General features: G+C 51.7%; 1 protein-coding gene across 3 annotated transcripts in view; it reads right to left on the bottom strand.

Moving 5' to 3' along the window:
* fgf12a (fibroblast growth factor 12a) overlaps window positions 1-26,506 on the bottom strand; it is a 592,060-nt gene that overhangs the window by 24,138 nt on the left and 541,416 nt on the right. For all 3 annotated transcript variants that reach the window (XM_078201541.1, XM_078201553.1, XM_078201546.1), the window contains one exon: window positions 498-696. In XM_078201541.1, coding sequence (XP_078057667.1) covers window positions 498-696 — 199 coding nt within the window. The remainder of the gene's footprint in view (window positions 1-497; window positions 697-26,506) is intronic.

Below are 26,506 nucleotides of genomic sequence, written 5' to 3'. Positions count from 1 at the left end.
TCCCAACGCCAGCGATTTCACTGGCCCCCCTGCACATTGTTTCATCAACCTCCCTCCCCCCACCATAACTCTACACACCTCAATTCTGTTGCCCAATTACTCTGCTCGAAGAAAAGTGACCCCAACTCCTTCAGTCCCTGCAGGTGACACCCGCTCCCCACCTGTGCCATTCGTCTCAATTTATGAGCTTAATATATAAAATTTTAGCAGACGAACCTGGTTAAATGGTTTTTAAAAAATCAATGGTTTTGATCTGCTGAAAGCAAAATCTAGCTCATCACATTGCCAGTAAATCTCATATAATATGGGATCAATCTTTGGCACTCTGAAAGGAAGTTTTCCTCACTCCCAGCACAACACACTGGGATTCACAGTGAGAGGTTCTGAAGCCCATTAGAATCTGAATGGTTGTTAGGACTGACCAGTCACATCTACCCAATCAGCGTCCCACTGCGACCTCACACACTTCACCTTTACAAGTAAAAGAAGAAGTCTACCTTCGATTGGTTTTGGTAGAAAATGGGAAGATGGCTTAGTTTTCTTCACTCGGTTCCCCTTCATGACCTGGCCCTCTTTGTTGAGTCCCAGGAACCAGGCTCTGCCTGACTCCTGCTGCCGGTATAGAGTTGAGGAGTAGATGACATAATAGTTCTCAAAAACTGACTCCTTGAACTTGCATTCTGCTGTGAAAAGTTCCTGTTACAAAAACACACAAGAAAAAGACATGATCGGCTTTCTGCAGAGTGACAATGCATATCTGAATGTCAGCATGAATTGTTTTTCCAGCATTTCTTCTGATATATATAAGTTGATCAATGTCTAAATTTCAAGCTATTGTAAAATTCTAAGACAAAAGCAAAACACTGACGATGCTGGAACAAAAACAAAAATCAGAAACAAAAACAGAACATGCTGGAACATCTCAGCAGGTCTGACAGGGTGGCACAGTGGTTAGCACTGTTGCCTCACAGCTCCATGAACCCGGGTTCGATTCCCGGCTTGGGTCACCGTCTGTGTGGAGTTTGCACGTTCTCCCCCGTGTCTGCGTGGGTTTCCTCCGGGTGCTCCGGTTTCCTCCCACAGTCTGAAAGACATGCTGGTTAGGTGCGTTGACCATGTTAAATTGCCCTTTAGTGTCCCGGGATGCGTAGTGTACATTAGAGGGATTAGCAGGGTAAATATCTGGGGTTATAGGGATAGGGCCTGGATCGGATTGTTGTCGATGCAGACTCGATGGGCCGAATGGCCTCCTTCTGCACTGAGGGTTTCCATGATTTCTATGACAGCATCTGTGGAGAGAGAATGGAGCCAACGATGGGGAAGGGTTTTCCAGACTCAAAGCGTTGGCTCTATTCTCTCTCCACAGATGCTGTCAGACCCGCTGAGATTTTCCAGCATTGTAAATTCTGCTGGTTATAGTCTAACTTGCACCAAGTGCAGTTTACCCATCAGCCACTGTGTGGACGGACCGACAATAGGACAACACTCTTGCTTTGACAGCTTGATTTTCAATGGCATCCTTGCAAACAGTTCAAAGGGATAAAATCAAGTTCAGCCTGTCTCACAAACAAATTAAGAAGTTTAACAACACCAGGTTAAAGTCCAACAGGTTTATTTGGTAGCAAAAGCCACACAAGCTTTCGAGGCTCTGAGCCCCTTCTTCAGGTGAGTGGGAATTCTGTTCACAAACAGAACTTATAAGACACAGACTCAATTTACATGAATAATGGTTGGAATGCGAATACTTACAACTAATCCAGTCTTTAAGAAACAAAACAATGGGAGTGGGGAGAGCATCAAGACAGGCTAAAAAGATGTGTATTGTCTCCAGACAAGACAGCCAGTGAAACTCTGCAGGTCCACGCAACTGTGGGAGTTACAAATAGTGTGACATAAATTCTGATTCTAGGATCGCATGATAAAGACTCAGGAGGAAAAAAGCAGAAATATTTATGTGAAATAGTGTGACATAAACCCAATATCCCGGTTGAGGCCGTCCTTGTGTGTGCGGAACCTGGCTATCAGTTTCTGCTCCGCGACTCTGCGCTGTCGTGTGTCGCGAAGGCCGCCTTGGAGAACGCTTACCCGAATATCAGAGGCCGAATGCCCGTGACCGCTGAAGTGCTCCCCAACAGGAAGAGAACAGTCTTGCCTGGTGATTGTCGAGCGGTGTTCATTCATCCGTTGTCGCAGCGTCTGCATAGTTTCCCCAATGTACCATGCCTCGGGACATCCTTTCTTGCAGCGTATCAGGTAGACAACGTTGGCCGAGTTGCAAGAGTATGTACCGTGTACCTGGTGGATGGTGTTCTCACGTGAGATGATGGCATCTGTGTCGATGATCCGGCACGTCTTGCAGAGGTTGCTGTGGCAGGGTTGTGTGGTGTCTTGGTCACTGTTCTCCTGAAGGCTGGGTAGTTTGCTGCGGACAATGGTCTGTTTGAGGTTGTGCGGTTGTTTGAAGGCAAGAAGTGGGGGTGTGGGGATGGCCTTGGCGAGATGTTCGTCTTCATCAATGACATGTTGAAGGCTCCGGAGGAGATGCCGTAGCTTCTCCGCTCCGGGGAAGTACTGGACAACGAAGGGTACTCTGTCCACTGTGTCCCGTGTTTGTCTTCTGAGGAGGTCGGTGCGGTTTTTCGCTGTGGCGCGTTGGAACTGTTGATCAATGAGTCTAGCGCCATATCCTGTTCTTATGAGGGCATCTTTCAGCGTCTGGAGGTGTCTGTTGCGATCCTCCTCATCCGAGCAGATCCTGTGTATACGGAGGGCTTGTCCGTAGGGGATGGCTTCTTTAACGTGTTTAGGGTGGAAGCTGGAGAAGTGGAGCATCGTGAGGTTATCCGTGGGCTTGCGGTACAGTGAGGTGCTGAGGTGACCTGGACCACAATATCTTCACCTTCAACAACCAGTTCTTCATCCAGACACACGGAACAGCCATGGGGACCAAATTTGCACCTCAATATGCCAACATCTTCATGCACAGGTTCGAACAAGACTTCTTCACCGCACGGGACCTTCAACCGGTGCTATACACTAGATACATCGATGACATTTTCTTCCTTTGGACTCATGGTGAACAATCACTGAAACAACTCTATGATGACATCAACAAGTTCCATCCCACCATCAGGCTCACCATAGACTACTCTCCGGAATCGGTTGCATTCTTGGACACGCGCATCTCCATTAAGGACGGTCACCTCAGCACCTCACTGTACCGCAAGCCCACGGATAACCTCACGATGCTCCACTTCTCCAGCTTCCACCCTAAACACGTTAAAGAAGCCATCCCCTACGGACAAGCCCTCCGTATACACAGGATCTGCTCGGATGAGGAGGATCGCAACAGACACCTCCAGACGCTGAAAGATGCCCTCATAAGAACAGGATATGGCGCTAGACTCATTGATCAACAGTTCCAACGCGCCACAGCGAAAAACCGCACCGACCTCCTCAGAAGACAAACACGGGACACAGTGGACAGAGTACCCTTCGTTGTCCAGTACTTCCCCGGAGCGGAGAAGCTACGGCATCTCCTCCGGAGCCTTCAACATGTCATTGATGAAGACGAACATCTCGCCAAGGCCATCCCCACACCCCCACTTCTTGCCTTCAAACAACCGCACAACCTCAAACAGACCATTGTCCGCAGCAAACTACCCAGCCTTCAGGAGAACAGTGACCAAGACACCACACAACCCTGCCACAGCAACCTCTGCAAGACGTGCCGGATCATCGACACAGATGCCATCATCTCACGTGAGAACACCATCCACCAGGTACACGGTACATACTCTTGCAACTCGGCCAACGTTGTCTACCTGATACGCTGCAAGAAAGGATGTCCCGAGGCATGGTACATTGGGGAAACTATGCAGACGCTGCGACAACGGATGAATGAACACCGCTCGACAATCACCAGGCAAGACTGTTCTCTTCCTGTTGGGGAGCACTTCAGCGGTCACGGGCATTCGGCCTCTGATATTCGGGTAAGCGTTCTCCAAGGCGGCCTTCGCGACACACGACAGCGCAGAGTCGCGGAGCAGAAACTGATAGCCAGGTTCCGCACACACAAGGACGGCCTCAACCGGGATATTGGGTTTATGTCACACTATTTCACATAAATATTTCTGCTTTTTTCCTCCTGAGTCTTTATCATGCGATCCTAGAATCAGAATTTATGTCACACTATTTGTAACTCCCACAGTTGCGTGGACCTGCAGAGTTTCACTGGCTGTCTTGTCTGGAGACAATACACATCTTTTTAGCCTGTCTTGATGCTCTCCCCACTCCCATTGTTTTGTTTCTTAAAGACTGGATTAGTTGTAAGTATTCGCATTCCAACCATTATTCATGTAAATTGAGTCTGTGTCTTATAAGTTCTGTTTGTGAACAGAATTCCCACTCACCTGAAGAAGGGGCTCAGAGCCTCGAAAGCTTGTGTGGCTTTTGCTACCAAATAAACCTGTTGGACTTTAACCTGGTGTTGTTAAACTTCTTACTGTGTTTACCCCAGTCCAACGCCGGCATCTCCACATCACAAACAAATCCCAGAGCCATCAATGAGGCCCTGGTTCTTTGGTTCTTGGCTGCCGTGACGCAGCATCCAGGATTGCACACTTGAACAGTATTCTTTTCGAAGTGAAAAACAGGACTTTGGATCAGGATATAAATCTGCTCCCAATGGCCGGAATTTTCTAGCCTCGCCCCCCCGCCACCCCGTGTCCAGTTTCCCACGGATGAGGCAGCTCACATTTGACTGCCAGTGGGATCTGCAGGTGCTGCCGAAATCAATGGCATTTCACATGACTCGTACATCGTGTCGCTGGGGGACCCGTCGTGGAGGCAAACTTCTGCAGGTGGCACAGTGGTTAGCACTGCTGCCTCACAGCGCCAGGGACCCGGGTTCAATTCCAGCCTCGGGTCACTGTCTGTGCGGAGTCTGCACGTTCTCCCCATGCCTGCATGGGCTTCCTCCGCGTGCTTTGGTTTCCTTCCAAAGATGCGCAGATTAGGTGGATTGGCCATGCTAAATTACCCCTCAATGTCCCAAGATGTGTAGGTTAGGGGGGTTAGCAGGGTAAATATGTGGGGTTAGGAGGATAGACTCTGGGGGTTATGGGGATAGAGCCTGGGTGAGATGCTCTGTTGGATAGCCAGTGCAGATTCGATGGGCCGAATGGGCTCCTTCTGCACTGTTGGCATTCTAAAATCCCGCCAGAGAGAAGGGCCGGAATATCCTGCCCACTGGGTGGGAGGAGGTTAGGTTGGAGTCAAATCCACACACAATGTGAAACCTGACCCCAGGCTGACCTGTGTGTACTGGTCACCATTTTGACTTTGCCGTGTGTAAATTGGCTGCCACATTTCCCCGTATAACTGACCACATTTCAAAAGATATTTCATTAACTGCGATGCACTTTGGAGGAAAATCCTGAAGGACACTGGATAATTGCAAATTCTTTCATCCTGCTCCGTGAAAATCAGTAAGATTGGGCGGCGCGAGTGTCATTCAGTGAACAACAGCTGTTGGACACTGGAGTTAGCTGGAAGCATCTGGATTTTGACTGGATGCTATTGCAGTTTGACAAGTCTTTCCCAAGCAGCTGCCACATTCTTCATTGTACTGTCAATGTATGTAAATGTTTGAGTTAATAAAGGGCCCTCCTGATGCAGAGAGCACGAGACATTACAAACATTAACAGCTAAAGAGACAAAAGGTACCGTGTTCTGCATTTAATAAAAAGTGTCGAGACATTTTCATGAAAGGTGGGAATGGATGGAGTTGCTGCCAAGGTTTATCTCCAAGGACTGCTGCAACTCACCCAGAGTGTAAAATTTCACAATCCCTGATACATCCTGTTATAATCAACATTAGCACTTGTTACTGTACAGAACCTTCTCCTGTCAAACCACCTGAATGTTATTCGTAAATGGATTACATTTTTAAGCGTTTATGGTGATCAAAGTTGACGGAAATGGAAGGCACGGAAACTATTTCTTCTGGCTGTGTCTTGGTTTGACCGTATTTGGAGTAAATGCAGTTGGTTCTGGGCATCACACCTCAGGAAGAGCATATTAGCCTGAGAGGAGATGCTGTAGAGATTCCCGGGCTAAACTATGGACTCAGGTGCAGAAAGCTGGCTTGGGTAGATTGAGAGGTGATCTGTTCACGGCATTTCAATCGTTCGGTGTACCACCGGGGTCAATCCAGCGGTGTACCACAGGGATCAGTGCTTGGTCCTCTGCTATTTGTGATTTTTATCAATGACTTAGAGGAGGGGGCTGAAGGGTGGGTCAGTAAATTTGCTGATGACACAAAGATTGGTGGAGTAGTGGATGAGGTGGAGGGCTGTTGTAGGCTGCAAAGAGACATAGATAGGATGCAGAGCTGGGCCGAAAAATGGCAGATGGAGTTTAACCCTGATAAGTGCGAGGTGATTCATTTTGGTCCGACAAATTTGAATGTGGATTACAGGGTCAACGGCAGGGTTCTGAGGAATGTGGAGGAACAGAGAGATCTTGGGGTTCATATCCACAGATCTCTGAAGATTGCCACTCAAGTGGATAGAGCCGTGAAGAAGGCCTATAGTGTGTTAGCGTTTATTAACAGGGGGTTTGAGTTTAAGAGCCGTGGGGTTATGCTGCAACTGTACAGGACCTTGGTGAGACCACATTTGGAATATTGTGTGCAGTTCTGGTCACCTCACTATAAGAAGGATGTGGAAGCATTGGAGAGAATGCAGAGGAGATTCATCAGGATGCTGCCTGGTTTGGAGGTAGGTCTTATGAGGAAAGGTTGCGGGAGCTAGGGCTGTTCTCTTTAGAGTGGAGGAGGATGAGAGGTGACTTAATAGAGGTTTATAAGATGATGAGGGGGATAGATAGAGTAGACGTTCAGAGACTATTTCCTCGGGTGGATGTAGCTGTTACTAGGGGGCATAGCTATAAGGTTCATGGTGGGAGATATAGGAGGGATGTCCGAGATAGATTCTTTACTCAGAGAGTGATTGGGGTGTGGAATGGACTGCCTGCTGTGATAGTGGAGTCGGACACTTTAGGAACTTTCAAGCGGTTATTGGATAGGCACATGGAGCACACCAGAATGATAGGGAGTGGGATAGTTTGATCTTGGTTTCGGACAAAGCTCGGCACAACATCGAGGGCCGAAGGGCCTGTACTGTGCTGTACTGTTCTATGTTCTATGTTCTCATAGAATCCCACAGTGCAGAAGGAGGCCATTCAGCCCATCGAGACTGCACTGACCACAATCCTATCCAGGCCCTATCCCCATAACCCCATGCATTTACCCTAGCTAGTACCCCTGACACTAAGGGGCAATTTAGCATGGCCAATCCACCTAACCCGCACATCTTTGGACTGTGGGAGAAAACCGGAGCACCCGGAGAAAATCCACACAGACACGGGGAGAATGTGCAAACTCCACACTCACAGTGACCCAAGCCGGGAATCGAACCCGGGTCCCTGGCGCTGTCAGGCCCTCGTGGGAGAGTCTAGAACAAGGCAGCATAAAGCTAACATTCGAGCCAGGTTGTTCAGGGGCAATGGCACAAAGGGAAGTGGAAATCTGGAACTCTCCCTTTCCCCAAAGAGGTCGCTTTGCTAAGACTGTAGGGCTTGGCATCCTGTACCCTTCCCTGTCTCAATCCCCCACCAGCTACTTTATGGTTTCAGACTGTTTGGAATAAAATAAGTGATTAAGCGATAGTGTGACACCAGATGAAGCAATGTTGACCAACAATGATGCACGGTGGCACAGTGGTTAGCACTGCTGCCTCACAGCACCAGGGACCCAGTTCAATCCCTGTCTTGGGTCACTGTCTGTGTGGAGGCTGCATGTTCTCCCTGTGTCTGCGTGGGTTTCTTCCGGGTGCTCCGGTTTCCTCCCACACTCCTAAGATGTACGGGTTAGGTTGATTGGCCATGCTAAATTGCCCCAAAGATGTGTAGAGTCAGGGGGAGTAGCAGGGTAAATGTGTGGGGTTAAGGGGATAGGGTGGGTAAATGGACCTCTCTGTCAGAGAGCTGGTGCAGACTCGATGGGCTGAATAGCCCCCTCCTGCACTGTGGGGATTCTTTGATTCTCTGGCTCTCACAGTGACAATGATTCCCCAGTTCAGCGTGATGATGAGAATCTAAATCTAAATGTATTCCTCGAAACATTTGGGAACATGAGTTGCTTTTGTGGATCTATTCCTTCGAGTTAACTGCAGAATGGACAAAGGGGCCCCCACACTAATTATTTTACAGAAGCGAATCGCTCCCTCACTGTTTCAGCCACAGCTTGGTGGGGAGCAGTCTTGCCTCGAAGTCAGAAGGCTGTAGTTTTAAGTCCCGCTGCATAGACCTGAGGACCAAATCCAGGCTGACATTCCAGTGCATTACAGGAGGAGTGCTGATCTGGTCGAGGTGGGTGAGACATTAAATTGAGACTCCATCTGCCTTCCTGGACAGCTGTAAAAGATTCCAAGGCACCATTTTGAAGAAAGGTCAGTGAGTTCTCCCCAGTATCAAAGGGTAATGACAAGCTACTCAGGCAGGGGAGCGGTTTAGGTCAAGGTAACTAAACTGTAGCAGGAAGAGACAGAGAATACAAACAGCCTTCGTGCACCAGTGGGTAAGGCCAGAGTTTCCAAAAAAAGGTAAAAGGACAAAATTAAAATCTCTAAAATCCACTCAGCGTTTGTAACAAATGGATGAACAGTCGGCACGGAAATTAGTAAATATGTTTGTCCTGATAGTCATCACGGAATCCTGTGGTGGGATCTTTTGATCCCTCCAGTGGTGGGTTTCATCGCAGATGGGATGGGAAAACTTGAAGTGTGGTCAAAAGTCAACTTACTTTGGTTGCCAGAGGACCAAGTCTTACTCCTCTCGAGTGGATACAAACCTCACCTCTACAAACTTTTTTTTAAGACAATCTGCCCATTCCTGACATTAGCCGAGTAACTACTGAACTGCTTCCAATGCATTTCCATCTTTCCTTCGATAAACAGATCAGTTCTGGACACACTGCTCCAGACTTGCTCTCACGAATACCCTCTACAACTGAATCATTACCACAATACTTTTTAATGAATTCCTGTACTTGGATTTCCAGAAGGCAATTGGTAAGATACCACATCAAACGTGCCTGCAGAGAGTGAAAGCTCACGGTGTAGGGGGTAACATTGTGGACAGAAGATTGGCTGGCTGGCAGAAAATAGAGAGTATGCATAAATGGGTCTTTTTCTGACTGGCTGGATGTGGTAAATGGAGTCCTGCAGGGTCTGTGCTGGGGCCTCAATTTTTTAAAATTTACTTCAATGACTTAGATGAGGCGATTTGCAGATGACACAAAGATAGGTAGGAAAGTACATGCAGAAGGGGACATAGGGGGCAGCATGATGTCACAGTGGTTAGCTCTGCTGCCTCACAGCGCCAGGGACACGGGTTCGATTCCCGGCTTGGGTCAGTGTCTGTGTGGAGTTTGCACATTCTCCTTGTGTCTGCGTGGGTTTCCTCCGGGTGCTCCCATTTCCTCCCACAGTCCAAAAGACATGCTGGTTAGGTGCATTGGCCATGCTAAATTCTCCCTCAGTGTACCCGAACAGGCGCCAGACTGTGGTGAAAGGGGATTTTCACAGTAACTTCATTGCAGTGTTAATGTAAGCCTACTTGTGACTAATAAATAAACTTAACTTAAGGAAGTTGCAGATGGATATATACAGGTTGAGTGAGTGGGCAGATGGAGAATAATGTGGGAAAATAATGTGTGAGGTTGATCACTTTGTCAGAAGGAATGAAAAAGCAGAATATAACTTAAATGGAGAATGGCTGGAGAATTCTGAGATTAAGAGAGATCTTGGTGTTCCAGTGCATGAGCATACAGAGTTAGTTTGCAAGTACAGCAAGTAGACAATAATGCTAATGGAATGCTATTCTTTGTTATGAGAGGAATTGTACATAAAAGTAAGGATGTTATGCTTCAGTTATGCAGGGCGTTGGTGAGACCACATCTGGAATACTGTGTGCAGTTTGATGCGCGATATAACTCACGAGGCTAGAGGTACTCGGGGAGATAAAGGCTTTTATTGACTACAACAATAGAGCTGCCATATATAATACACGATCCCAGACTAAAGGGTCCCAGACAGAGCAGTGACCTTTATACCTCTCCCAGGAAGCGGAGCCCGACTGGGATGTACCACAAGAACTATATTACAGGTAGAACAGCCCAACCCTAACCCCAACAGTAACATGTAGAACAGCCCAACCCTAACCCCAACAGTAACATATATACAGACTCATAGTACTGGCCAGACCCTGGCTCAGCACTACCTGGTGGGAACCAACAATGGTTCACCACACAGTTTTGCTTCCTTATTGAAGGAATGATAGAAATCATAGAAATCATAGAAACCCTACAGTGCAGAAGGAGGCCATTCGGCCCATCGAGTCTGCACCGACCACAATCCCACCCAGGCCCCACCCCCACATATTTACCCGCTAATCCCTCCAACCTACGCATTTTAGGATTCTAAGGGGCAATTTTTAACCTGGCCAATCAACCTAACCCGTTGTAACACATGTAAATGTGTTGGAGGTGGTTCAGAGGATGTTTATTAGATTGATAGCTGGAATGAACGGGTTGTCTTATGAGGAGAGGCTGGATAGGCTGGGCTTGTTTCCACTGGAGTTTGGAAGAGTGAGGGGGAGACCTGATTGAAGTGTATAAAATCCTGAACGGTATTGACAAGGTGGATGTGGAAAGGATGTTTCCTCTTGTGGGTGAGTCCACAATTGGGCAGTAGTGTTTTAAAATTAGGGGTCGCCCTTTTTGGGGACAGAAATGAGGCAAAATGTTTTCTCAGAGGGTTGTGCAACTTTGGAACTCTCTGCCTTAGAAGGTGGAGGTAAAGTCACTAAATATCTTTAAAGCAGAGGTAAATAGATTCTTGTTAGGCAAGGGAATCACAGGGTAGATGGGAAGATGGAATTGTAGAACTGGAACATAAAGAGGTCAGCCATGATCTTATCCAATGGTGGAGCAGTCTTGAGGGGCTGAATGGCCTACTTCTGCTCCTATTTCGTAACTTTGGATGTTCAGTGCTTGAGGGCTCAACTGTTTACAATCTACATCAATGACTCGGGTGAAGCAACCAAATATATGGTAGTTAAATTTGCTCATGACATCACAGTAGGCAGAGAAGTAAGTTGTCAAGTGGAGATAGAGAATCTTCGAAGGGATATGGACAGGGTAATTGAGTGGGCAAAAAATTGGCAGCTTGAATGTAATGTGGGAAAATGTGAAATGTGGGAAAATGTGAACTTGTCCACTTTGGCAGGAAGCGTAGAAAAGCAGTATATTATTCAAAGGGAAAGAGATTGCAGAACTCGGTGTTACAGAGGGATCTGGGTGTCCTGGCATATGAAGCACATAAAGTTATTGTGCAGGTACAACAAGTGATTAGGAAGGCAAATGGAATGTGAATATTTATTGCAAGGGGAATGGAATATTAAAGTACAAATGTTTTTCTGCAGTTGTACATTGGTGAAAGCAGATTTGGTGGACTGGGTACAGTTTTGGCCTCCTTATTTGAAAGTGCGGTAGAGGTAGCACAGAAGAGGTTCACTCATCCCATTCCTGGGATGAAGGGTTAATCCTATAAAGAAAGGTTGATACTTTTACCCATTGGAGTTTAGATGAATGAAAGATGATCTTATTGAAACATACAAGATCCTGCGGGGACTTGAGCGGGTGGATACCGGGAGCGTGTTTGCATTTGGGGAGAGATTAGAGCTAAGGACAGAATTAAAGAATAAAAGGTTTCCTTTTTAACGCTGAGATTAGAAGATTTTTTTCTCCCTCAGAGGGTTGTTAGAATGCAGAATTATTTTCCCCAGAGAGTATTGGAGGCTGGATCACTGAATTTATTCAGAGCAGTGTTAATCAGATTTTTGATAGACAAGGACGGTGGCACAGTGGTTAGCACTCCTACCTCACAGCGCCAGGGACCCGGGTTCAATTCCGGCCTTGGGTGACTACCTGTGTGGAGTTTGCACGTTCTCCCTGTGTCTGTGTGGGTTTCCTCTGGGTGCTCCCGTTTCTTCCCAAAGCCTAAAAGGTGCTGGTTAGGTGAATTGGCCGTGCTAAATTATCCCTTAGTGTCCAATGATGTGTAGGATTAGAAATGCATGGGGTTACGGGGATAGGGCAGAGGGGTGGGCCTGTCAGAAAGTTGGTGCAGACTTGATGGGCTGAGTGGCCACCTCTTGCACTGTAGGGATTCTATGAAATCATGAGGTTTTTTTGGCGGGGGGGGGGGGGGTTGGGGTGGGGGGGGGGTGGGGTTGGGTGGGAGGTGGGGGGGGTGGAGGTGGGGGGGAGGTGGGGGAGGTGGGGGGGGTGGGGGGGAGGTGGGGGGGGGGGAGGTGGGGGGGGTGGGGGGGAGGTGGGGGGGGGGAGGTGGGGGGGGGTGGGGGGGAGGTGGGGGGGGGAGGTGGGGGGGTGGGGGGGAGGTGGGGGGGTGGGGGGGGAGGTGGGGGGGTGGGGGGGTGGGGGGAGTGGGGGGGAGGTGGGGGGGTGGGGGGGAGGTGGGGGGGAGGTGGGGGGGTGGGGGGGGTGGGGGGGTGGGGGGGTGGGGGGGGTGGGGGGGGGGGGGGGGGGTGGGGGGGAGGTGGGGGGGTGGGGGGGAGGTGGGGGGGAGGTGGGGGGTAGGTGGGGGGGAGGTGGGGGGGAGGTGGGGGGGTGGGGGGGTGGTGGTGGGGGGGTGGGGGGGTGGTGGTGGGGGGGTGGGGGGGTGGTGGTGGGGGGGTGGGGGGGTGGTGGTGGGGGGGTGGGGGGGTGGTGGTGGGGGGGTGGTGGGGGGGGTGCGGGGGGGTGCGGGGGGGTGCGGTGGGGTGCGGGGGGGGGGTGGGGGGGGTGCGGGGGGGGGTGGGGGGGGTGCGGGGGGGGGGGGTGGGGTGGGTGCGGGGGGGGGGGGGGGGTTAGAATTGAGACCACAACCAGATCAGCCATGATCTTATTGAATGGTGGTACAGAATCACAGGGCTGAGTGGCCTACGTTCCTCTGGAATCCTGGCCAATATTTAGTTCTCAAACAAAATCACTAAAAGATATTTATCTGGTGACTATTTTATTAGTGTTTGTGGGATCATGCAGTGCACACATTGGCTTCTGCATCTTTTACAACGGTGGCTTGTTCAATAATACTTCATTGGCTGTGAAGTGCTTTAACACAGTGAGTAGCTGGGGTTTGGAAAGCACTGCCTGGAAGGGTGCTGGAGGCAGGTTCAATCGAAGAGGGCATTAGACGATGATTTGAAGAGAAACAATGTGCAGGGGTACACGGGAAAGGCAGGGGAATGGCACTAAGTCATAATGCTCATGTCGAGGGCTAGTGCAGACATGATGCACCAAATGGCCTCCATCTGCGCTGTAACAATTCTGTGATTCTGAGACATCCTGTAGTCATAATGGTGTGATCTAAATGCAAATCCTTTTCTCACTCTGATTTTCCATCTCTGCCCTCCTGGGGAGACGTTACATAACTGTACAAGTCTTTGCATGAAGACGTTTCTACTGAATTCACATTTGGCTGATTGAGTTTGAGTTATCAGGGCAATGATGAAAGAGTCTGGCATTCTTATCAGACCTTTAATTTTATACAGAGAATGGAACCAAAGCCATAATTAATACCTCAGTATAAATACCTCATAATTAATACCTCACAGGGACCTAGGTTTGATTCCCGGCCTCAGGTCACTGTCTGTGTGGAGTTTGCACATTCTCCCCGTGTCTGCGTGGGTTTCCTCCGGGTGCTCCGGTTTAAGACCATAAGACCATAAGACATAGGAGCGGAAGTAAGGCCATTCGGCCCATCGAGTCCACTCCACCATTCAATCATGGTTGATTTCAACTCCATTTACCCGCTCTCTCCCCATAGCTCTTAATTCCTATAAGACAGTTTCCTCCCACAGTCCAAAGATATGCGGGTTAGGTTAAATACGTGAGGTTACGGGGATAGGGTGGGATGCTCTCAGAGAGTCAGTGCAGACACGATGGATTGAATGGCCTCCTTCTGCAGTGCAGGGATTCTATGATTCTATGAATTCAAATTTAGCAAAGTGACCGAGAATATTTAAATTCAATTAAATAATTCTTAAATGGTGACCAGGAAACGACTGGATTGTTGCACAAACCCATCTGGTTCACTAATGTCCTTTAGGGAAGGAAATCTGCTGTCCTTACCTGGTCTGACCTACATGTGACTCCAGAGCCACAGCAATGTGGTTGTCTCTTAACTGCCCTCTGAAAAGGCCTGAAAAGCCTTTGTATTCAAGGAGGCAGCTCAGCGCCTTCTCAAGGGCAGTTAGGATGGCAATGATTGCCTGCCTGACCTGCAATGTTCCCTCTAATTTTCCTTTAGTTGTGTGGCCTATTCATTTAAATTCATAGGGCAGAATTCTCCTATCCCGCCCGCCACGGGAATCGCAGCGGGCGGGACACGGACTATGCAAAGGTCCGGTGACCTCGGGTGGGATTTTCCAGTCTTGGGGCGAGCGCGGCCGGAAAACCCCGCCCATGGTACACTGTATCCTTTCGCCCACTCAAGTACATGCAGCATCTTGAAGGGGACTACTCGGGTGTGCTAACCTCCAGGCTGCACATTCAGCTGAAGAGGGAACATTGGTTGGCATATTCTGTGACAAGCAGGAGTTTACAAGTCCCTCTGCTGACTGGATTTGTCTGTCTGCAGCAGCTTTTTGTGCACTGACCAGCTGGATCTTGGTTTGAAAGCCTCGCTTGTACTTTCAGCTCCTCCTGAGTTTGGAAGTGGGTCACAAGCATCAATCCCAACTGAGGAGAGGCTCGGCAGCTGCCGGGGCTCCTATTATCAGCCGGGTTTCCTCTCCTATCAGTTCATAAGATATAGGAGCAGAATTAGGCCATTCGGTCCATTGAGTCCGCTCCGCTATTCGGTCACGGCTGATGTGCTCCTCATCCCCATTTTCCTGCCTTCTCCCCATAACCCTTCAACCCATTCCCAATTAAAAATCTGTCTAACTCCTCCTTAAATTTACTCACTGTCCCAGCATCCACCGCACTTTGGGATAGCGAATTCCACAGGTCCACGACGCTTTGGGAGAAGCTCTGTTTTAAATTTGCTGCTCCTTATCCAAAGACTATGACCTCTCGTCCTGGAATGCCCCACAAGAGGAAGCATCTGCTCCACATCTACTTTATCCAGACCTTTTATCATCTTGTATCCCTCAATTTGATCTCCCTTCATTCTTCTAAATTCCAGAGAGTATCGGCCTAAACTGTTCAATCTCTCTTCATACGACAAACCCCTCATCTCTGGAATCAATCTCGTGAACCTCTTCTGAACTGTCTCCAATGCCACTACTCTCCTGAAAGACAAATCCCCTGAGCTCTTCCGAGAGCGATGCGTTTTAGTTCAAACGGCAGACCCCGATTCAGTCTGTCTTCACCCTTGGACTTGCCTCGTTGCCTGATGTTCGGAGGAAGGATAACCAGCCGTCAGTTCTGTGCCCGATCATTTGCTTGGGTGATTACTGGTCCAAGAACATTCGAAGATCAGCACTATACAAGACAAAGCAGCCGGCTTGGCTGGCAATCTATCAGCACCCACCTCCTTCACCAGCAGGGGGTGATCACAGGAGGAGCTGCAGCTCTGACTGTCTGCACTTTGGATCAAGATTTCTGGCTGACTTCATCATCAGAAATAAATCAATGTTCAAACTGGCATCAGATTCATAGAATCCTACAGTACAGAAGGAGGCTATTCGGCCCATTGAGTCTGTACTGACCACAATCCCACCCAGACCCTATCCCCATAACCCAGTGCATTTACCCCAGCTAGTCCCCTGACACTAAGGCAATTTAGCATGGCCAATCAGCTTAACCCGCACATTTTTGGAGTGTGGGAGGAAACTGGAGCACCCGGAGGAAACCCACGCAGACACGGGGAGAATGTGCAAACTCCACACAGACAGTGACCCAAGCCGGGAATCGGACCCGGGTCCCTGGCGCTGTGAGGCAGCAGTGCTAACCACTGTGCCACCCGTGCCACTCCGAAGGGAAAAAGAAAAAGACAGGAGACTAACTAAATCTATCACCAGGTCACCACTTGTGGGATGTGGGATTTGTTAGCTAAATGCAGCCGATTTGTGTGTGAAAATTGCACATGAACATTACAGCAACTCGATACATATCCTTGACATGCCCCCTCTCCCCCCCGCCCAAGGGGGCTTGACAGACCCTCATCTTGTTTGAACCGCATTTCCAATCTGATGGGACCAACATTCAGGCATGTTCCTCCTGATTCCGACACTGGGGAATTGCCTGGGGCAATCCAGAGCTGTTTTGACAGGCTGCTGGGAAATCAGTCAGGGATGGCTGCCTAATTTCAACCTCTCAGCACTAAGTGTCAGGTACAGCGTTGGTGACTGACATCACCCTGAGAACGCACTCAAGTGTTGAAAGCACAAGTGAAAATAAGATCCCAGCTACTTCACTGCATTTTTAACCTTCTGTCTTCCTCTCCTTGCTCTCAGCTACGAATGGAAGACGTTCAGACCTATTGCATCTTTCACAATCTCAGGGGCTCTCAAAGCGCTCTACTCTTGAACTGCAGTCACTGTTCGAAGGTATGAAACACCACAGACAATTTTTGCACAGCACGATCCCACAAAGTACAATCTAACAGCACCAGAGACCCGGGTTCGATTCCCGGCTTGGGTCACTGTCTGTGTGGAGTCTGCACGTTCTCCCCGTCTCTGCGTGGGTTTCCTCCGGGTGCTCCAGTTTCCTCCCACAGCCTGAAAGACATGCTGGTTAGGGGCATTGGCCATGCTAAATTCTCTCTCAGTGTACCCGAACAGGCGCCGGAGTGTGGCGACTAGGGGGATTTTCACAGTAACTTCATTGCAGTGTTAATGTAAGCCTACTTGTGACACAAATAAATAAACTTTAACTTAAAAAAAACTAAACTTTTGAAACTAATTTCTTGGTAAGTAATGTGGGGTGTCACTTGCCACGACACCAGGGAGAATTTTCAACCCTTCTTCAAACTAGACTCCTGGATTTTTTATTGGTCACCTTGGAAAGTTTAGTTTAGTTTAAGTTTATTTATTGGTGTCACAAGTAGGCTTACATTAACACTGCAATGAAGTTACTGTGAAAATCCCCTAGTCGCCACACCCCGGCGCCTGTTCGGGTAAACTGAGGGAGAATTTAGCACGTCTTTCGGAGGGCAGCTGGGGTTTGGATTTGACACCCCAGGTTGAATTTTTTCCTGGATGGGGTGGTGCATTTCAGTACACCGGTGGACAGGCTTTGATTTTTTTTGGGGAGGAAATCAGATTCTCCCCCGTATTCCCAGCCCCGTGATATTTTCCACTGGCCTTTCTCATGGATTAGGAATGCCTTGTGTTCAAAACACACAGCCAGCCCCGCCAAGGTCAAGTTACCCATTCAAAATGGGGGATGGCTGTCCTTACCGGTCTGACCTACATGTGACTTCAGATCACAAGGGGCAGCACGGTGGCACAGTGGTTAGCACTGCTGCCTCACAGCGCCAGGGACCCGGGTTCGATTCCGGCCTTGGGTCACTGTCTGTGTGGAGTTTGCGTGTTCTCCCCGTGTCTGTGTGGGTTTCCTCCAGGTGCTCCGGTTTCCTCCCACAGTCCGAAAGATGTGCGGGTTGGCCAAGGTAAATTTTCCCTGAATATCCCAAGGTGTGTGGGTTAGACGGATTTGCCATGGTAAATGCCTGGGATTACAGGGATAGGGCGTGGGTAAGATACTCTGTCAGAGAATCGGTGCCAGATTCGATGGGCTGAATGGCCTCCTTCTGCACTGTGGGGATTCTATGATTGTCTACGATCCACAACAATGTGGTTGACCCTCAAATGTCCTCTGAAATGGAGGGCAGTCAGGGATGGGCAATAAATGCTGACCCAGCCAGCGAAATTCATGGGTTTTGGGTTTCCTTCCATACACCATTTTCCTCTGGTTGTGCTGGATTTTGGACCACCATTAAAAGCAGCTGATGAGTTGGAAACACACTGAAAGATAAGTGTAAAAATGTTTTTACATCTTCAAATTTCACTAGTAATGAAATGTAGATGTATTTTTAATGCAGTGATTCATCATATGAATCTATCTTCCAAAGATAAGTCAACCAGCATCGTGTCATTCTTCATATATATGACAGTACTTTTCCAGTGGAGAAAGTACCACAATGCATCACAAAATGCAAGAAAATCCACTGCTTTCACCTCTTTGCGTTCTGATTTAAATGAACCAGCAGATCTGTTGATGTTTTAAAAAAACTGCCGCTGAAGATAGGAAAAATTGTCTGCACCTGCTGCTCTCTTCATCAATTTACTGGCATTTTGCTTTGAAATGGAAATATTCATCAGTGGAGCTGGAAATCTTTTTTATGACAGCTGCTCCATCATGAATGCTCGCCTGCATTTCAAAAGCTTCAGTTCAGCAGATAATCTTATTGATCCGGGAACTATTGAAATGTATATGAGCCTAAAAAAGGAGGTTATATCTTTGATGTTGTTTATTTTTTGTTAACAAATCTAATTGGTATTAAAAGGATCGCAGCATTTTTCCCTTGAGTATTTTTGGTCCAATGAAAGAATTAAGAAAAATATTGATGATATCGTATATTTGAATTCAGGGTTTAAAGTTTAAAGCTTATTTATTAGTGTCACAAGTAGGCTTACATTAACACTGCAATGAAGTTACTGTGAAAATCCCCCGAGTCGTCACGCTGCGGCGCCTGTTCAGGTGCATTGAGGGAGAGTTCAGCCAATGCACTTAACCAGTACATGGGGGGAAACCTGAGCACTCGGAGGAAACCCACGCAGACACGAGGAGAATGTGCAGATTCCACACAGACAGTGACCCAAGCCGGGAATCGAACCCAGGTCCCTGGCGCAGTGAGGCAACAGTGCTAATCACTGTGCCACCGCGCCGCCAGTTTTCTTAGACTGGAAGATTAATTGTTTTTCACCTGATTTAAAAATAATTCTGAGAATTGCACATGCTGCGTACCGGGGCAATGGCTGCAAAGGATAAATGGGGGACATAGAGGTGGCACGCGATGATGTGGGGGAATGTGAGGGCACGTGGAGAAAGCAGAGAGAACACGGGGTCAGTTTGAGGGGGTGAAGCTGTGACGAGGGGAGCTGAGGAGGCCTTTCAATGATGTTGGGAGCTGAGCAATAGTGACAGAGACCTGAGAGGGACTGACACTGCACCCACACACTCACACACACCCCTGCACCCACACACTCACACACTCCCCTGTACCCACACACTCACACACTCCCCTGTACCCACACACTCCCCTGTACCCACACACTCATACACTCCCCTGCACCCACACACTCACACACTCCCCTGTACCCACACACTCCCCTGTACCCACACACTCACACACACCCCTGCACCCACACACTCACACACTCCCCTGTACCCACACACTCCCCTGTACCCACACACTCATACACTCCCCTGCACCCACACACTCACACACTCCCCAGCACCCACACACTCACACACTCCCCTGTACCCACACACTCCCCTGTACCCACACACTCATACACTCCCCTGCACCCACACACTCCCCTGTACCCACACACTCATACACTCCCCTGCACCCACACACTCACACACTCCCCTGCACCCACACACTCCCCTGTACCCACACACTCATACACTCCCCTGCACCCACACACTCACACACTCCCCTGCACCCACACACTCCCCTGTACCCACACACTCATACACTCCCCTGCACCCACACACTCACACACTCCCCTGCACCCACACACTCACACACTCCCCTGTACCCACACACTCCCCTGTACCCACACACTCATACACTCCCCTGCACCCACACACTCACACACTCCCCTGCACCAAAACACTCACACACTCCCCTGCACCCACACACTCACACACTCCCCTGTACCCACACACTCCCCTGTACCCACACACTCACACACTCCCCTGCACCCACACACTCACACACTCCCCTGTACCCACACACTCACACACTCCCCTGTACTCACACACTCCCCTGTACCCACACACTCCCCTGCACCCACACACTCACACACTCCCCTGCACCCACACACTCCCCTGCACCCACACACTCACACACTCCCCTGCACCCACACACTCACACACTCCCCTGTACGCACACACTCCCCTGTACTCACACACTCACACACTCCCCTGCACCCACACACTCACACACTCCCCTGTACTCACACACTCCCCTGTACCCACACACACCCCTGCACACACACACACACACACACTCCCCTGCACCCACACACTCACACAATCCCCTGCACCCACACACTCACACACTCCCCTGCACCCACACACTAACACACTCCCCTGCACCAACAAACTCACACACTTCCCTGTACCCACACACTCACACACTCCCCTGTACCCACACACTCCCCTGTACCCACACACTCACACACTCCCCTGCACCCACACACTCACACACTCCCCTGCACCCACACACTCCCCGGCACCCACACACTCCCCTGCACCCACACACTCCCCTGCACCCACACACTCACACACTCCCCTGCACCCACACACTCACACACTCCCCTGCACCCACACTCTCCCCTGCACCCACACACTCACACACTCCCCTGCACCCACACACTCCCCTGTACCCACACACTCACACACTCCCCTGCACCCACACACTCACACACTCCCCTGTACCCACACACTCACACACTCCCCTGTACTCACACACTCCCCTGTACCCACACACTCCCCTGCACCCACACACTCACACACTCCCCTGCACCCACACACTCACACACTCCCCTGCACCCACACACTCACACACTCCCCTGCACCCACACACTCACACACTCCCCTGTACCCACACACTCACACACTCCCCTGTACCCACACACTCACACACTCCCCTGCACCCACACACTCACACACTCCCCTGTACCCACACACTCACACACTCCCCTGTACTCACACACTCCTCTGTACCCACACACTCCCCGGCACCCACACACTCACACACTGCCCTGCACCCACACACTCACACACTCCCCTGCACCCACACACTCCCCTGCACCCACACACTCACAGACTCCCCTGCACCCACAAACTCACACACTTCCCTGTACCCACACACTCACCTGTACCCACACACTCCCCTGTACCCACACACTCACGCACTCCCCTGCACCCACACACTCCCCTGCACCCACACACTCACACACTCCCCTGCACCCACACACTCACACACTCCCCTGCACCCACACACTCCCCTGCACCCACACACTCACACACTCCCCTGCACCCACACACTCCCCTGCACCCACACACTCACACACTCCCCTGTACCCACACACTCACACACTCCCCTGTACTCACACACTCCCCTGTACCCACACACTCCCCTGCACCCACACACTCACACACTCCCCTGCACCCACACACTCACACACTCCCCTGCACCCACACACTCACACACTCCCCTGCACCCACACACTCACACACTCCCCTGTACCCACACACTCCCCTGTACCCACACACTCACACACTCCCCTGCACCCACACACTCACACACTCCCCTGTACCCACACACTCACACACTCCCCTGTACTCACACACTCCTCTGTACCCACACACTCCCCGGCACCCACACACTCACACACTGCCCTGCACCCACACACTCACACACTCCCCTGCACCCACACACTCCCCTGCACCCACACACTCACAGACTCCCCTGCACCCACAAACTCACACACTTCCCTGTACCCACACACTCACCTGTACCCACACACTCCCCTGTACCCACACACTCACGCACTCCCCTGCACCCACACACTCACACACTCCCCTGCACCCACACACTCACACACTCCCCTGTACCCACACACTCACACACTCCCCTGCACCCACACACTCCCCTGCACCCACACACTCACACACTCCCCTGCACCCACACACTCCCTTGCACCCACACTCTCACACACTCCCCTGCACCCACACACTCACACACTCCCCTGCACCCACACACTCACACACTCCCCTGCACCCACACACTCACACACTCCCCTGTACCCACACACTCCCCTGTACCCACACACTCACACACTCTCCTGCACCCACACACTCACACACTCCCCTGTACCCACACACTCACACACTCCCCTGTACCCACACACTCATACACTCCCCTGCACCCACACACTCCCCTGTACCCACACACTCATACACTCCCCTGCACCCACACACTCACACTCTCCCCTGCACCCACACACTCCCCTGTACCCACACACTCATACACTCCCCTGCACCCACACACTCACACACTCCCCTGCACCCACACACTCCCCTGTACCCACACACTCATACACTCCCCTGCACCCACACACTCACACACTCCCCTGCACCCACACACTCACACACTCCCCTGTACCCACACACTCCCCTGTACCCACACACTCATACACTCCCCTGCACCCACACACTCACACACTCCCCTGCACCAAAACACTCACACACTCCCCTGCACCCACACAGTCACACACTCCCCTGTACCCACACACTCCCCTGTACCCACACACTCACACACTCCCCTGCACCCACACACTCACACACTCCCCTGTACCCACACACTCACACACTCCCCTGTACTCACACACTCCCCTGTACCCACACACTCCCCTGCACCCACACACTCACACACTCCCCTGCACCCACACACTCCCCTGCACCCACACACTCACACACTCCCCTGCACCCACACACTCACACACTCCCCTGTACGCACACACTCCCCTGTACTCACACACTCACACACTCCCCTGCACCCACACACTCACACACTCCCCTGTACCCACACACTCACACACTCCCCTGTACTCACACACTCCCCTGTACCGACACACTCCCCTGCACACACACACACACACACACTCCCCTGCACCCACACACTCACACAATCCCCTGCACCCACACACTCACACACTCCCCTGCACCCACACACTCACACACTCCCCTGAACCAACAAACTCACACACTTCCCTGTACCCACACACTCACACACTCCCCTGTACCCACACACTCCCCTGTACCCACACACTCACACACTCCCCTGTACCCACACACTCACACACTCCCCTGCACCCACACACTCCCCGGCACCCACACACTCCCCTGCACCCACACACTCCCCTGCACCCACACACTCACACACTCCCCTGCACCCACACACTCACACACTCCCCTGCACCCACACACTCCCCTGCACCCACACACTCACACACTCCCCTGCACCCACACACTCCCCTGTACCCACACACTCACACACTCCCCTGCACCCACACACTCACACACTCCCCTGTACCCACACACTCACACACTCCCCTGTACTCACACACTCCCCTGTACCCACACACTCCCCTGCACCCACACACTCACACACTCCCCTGCACCCACACACTCCCCTGCACCCACACACTCACACACTCCCCTGCACCCACACACTCACACACTCCCCTGTACCCACACACTCCCCTGTACCCACACACTCACACACTCCCCTGCACCCACACACTCCCCTGTACCCACACACTCACACACTCCCCTGTACTCACACACTCCTCTGTACCCACACACTCCCCGGCACCCACACACTCACACACTGCCCTGCACCCACACACTCACACACTCCCCTGCACCCACACACTCCCCTGCACCCACACACTCACAGACTCCCCTGCACCCACAAACTCACACACTTCCCTGTACCCACACACTCACCTGTACCCACACACTCCCCTGTACCCACACACTCACGCACTCCCCTGCACCCACACACTCACACACTCCCCTGCACCCACACACTCACACACTCCCCTGTACCCACACACTCACACACTCCCCTGCACCCACACACTCCCCTGCACCCACACACTCACACACTCCCCTGCACCCACACACTCCCTTGCACCCACACTCTCACACACTCCCCTGCACCCACACACTCACACACTCCCCTGCACCCACACACTCACACACTCCCCTGCACCCACACACTCACACACTCCCCTGTACCCACACACTCCCCTGTACCCACACACTCACACACTCCCCTGCACCCACACACTCACACACTCCCCTGTACCCACACACTCACACACTCCCCTGTACTCACACACTCCCCTGTACCCACACACTCCCCTGCACCCACACACTCACACACTCCCCTGCACCCACACACTCACACACTCCCCTGCACCCACACACTCACACACTCCCCTGCACCCACACACTCACACACTCCCCTGTACCCACACACTCCCCTGTACCCACACACTCACACACTCCCCTGCACCCACACACTCCCCTGCACCCACACACTCACACACTCCCCTGCACCCACACACTCATACACTCCCCTGCACCCACACACTAACACACTCCCCTGCACCCACAAACTCACACACTTCCCTGTACCCACACACACACACTCTCCCCTGTACCCACACACTCCCCTGTACCCACACACTCACACACTCCCCTGCACCCACACACTCACACACTCCACTGCACCCACACACTCACACACTCCCCTGTACCCACACACTCACACACTCCCCTGCACCCACACACTCCCCTGCACCCACACACTCACACACTCCCCTGCACCCACACACTCACACACTCCCCTGCACCCACACACTGCCCTGCACACAGACACACTCACACACTGCCCTGCACCCACACACACACACTCCCCTGCACCCACACACTCCACTGCACCCACACACTCCCCTGCACCCACACACCCACACACTCCCCTGTACCCACAAACTCCCCTGCACCCACACTCTCCCGTGTACCCACACACTCACACACTCCCCTGCACCCACACATCCACACACTCCCCTGCACCCACACACTCCCCTGCACCCACACACTCACAGACTCCCCTGCACCCACAAACTCACACACTTCCCTGTACCCACACACTCACCTGTACCCACACACTCCCCTGTACCCACACACTCACGCACTCCCCTGCACCAAACACACTCACACACTCCCCTGCACACACACACTCACACACTCCCCTGTACCCACACACTCACACACTCCCCTGCACCCACACACTCCCCTGCACCCACACACTCACACACTCCCCTGCACCCACACACTCCCTTGCACCCACACTCTCACACACTCCCCTGCACCCACACACTCACACACTCCCCTGCACCCACACACTCACACACTCCCCTGCACCCACACACTCACACACTCCCCTGCACCCACACACTCACACACTCCCCTGTACCCACACACTCCCCTGTACCCACACACTCACACACTCCCCTGCACCCACACACTCACACACTCCCCTGTACCCACACACTCACACACTCCCCTGTACTCACACACTCCCCTGTACCCACACACTCCCCTGCACCCACACACTCACACACTCCCCTGCACCCACACACTCACACACTCCCCTGCACCCACACACTCACACACTCCCCTGCACCCACACACTCACACACTCCCCTGTACCCACACACTCCCCTGTACCCACACACTCACACACTCCCCTGCACCCACACACTCCCCTGCACCCACACACTCACACACTCCCCTGCACCCACACACTCATACACTCCCCTGCACCCACACACTAACACACTCCCCTGCACCCACAAACTCACACACTTCCCTGTACCCACACACACACACTCTCCCCTGTACCCACACACTCCCCTGTACCCACACACTCACACACTCCCCTGCACCCACACACTCACACACTCCACTGCACCCACACACTCACACACTCCCCTGAACCCACACACTCACACACTCCCCTGCACCCACACACTCCCCTGCACCCACACACTCACACTCCCCTGCACCCACACACTCACACACTCCCCTGCACCCACACACTGCCCTGCACACAGACACACTCACACACTCCCCTGCACCCACACACACACACTCCCCTGCACCCACACACTCCACTGCACCCACACACTCCCCTGCACCCACACACCCACACACTCCCCTGTACCCACACACTCCCCTGCACCCACACTCTCCCGTGTACCCACACACTCACACACTCCCCTGCACCCACACATCCACACACTCCCCTGCACCCACACACTCCCCTGCACCCACACACTCACACACTCCCCTGCACCCACACACTCACACACTCCCCTGCACCCACACACTCCCCTGCACCCACACACTCACACACTCCCCTGCACCCACACACTCACACACTCCCCTGCACCCACACACTCACACACTCCCCTGCACCCACACACTCCCCTGTACCCACACACTCACACACTCCACTGCACCCGCACACTCCCCTGCACCCACACACTCCCCGTACCC

The sequence above is a fragment of the Mustelus asterias genome, chromosome 3, assembly GCF_964213995.1.
Source record: "Mustelus asterias chromosome 3, sMusAst1.hap1.1, whole genome shotgun sequence".
NCBI classification, from domain to species: Eukaryota; Metazoa; Chordata; class Chondrichthyes; order Carcharhiniformes; family Triakidae; genus Mustelus; species Mustelus asterias.
The sequence above is the reverse complement of the archived record's forward strand: the minus strand, read 5'-3'. Positions and strand labels throughout refer to the sequence as shown.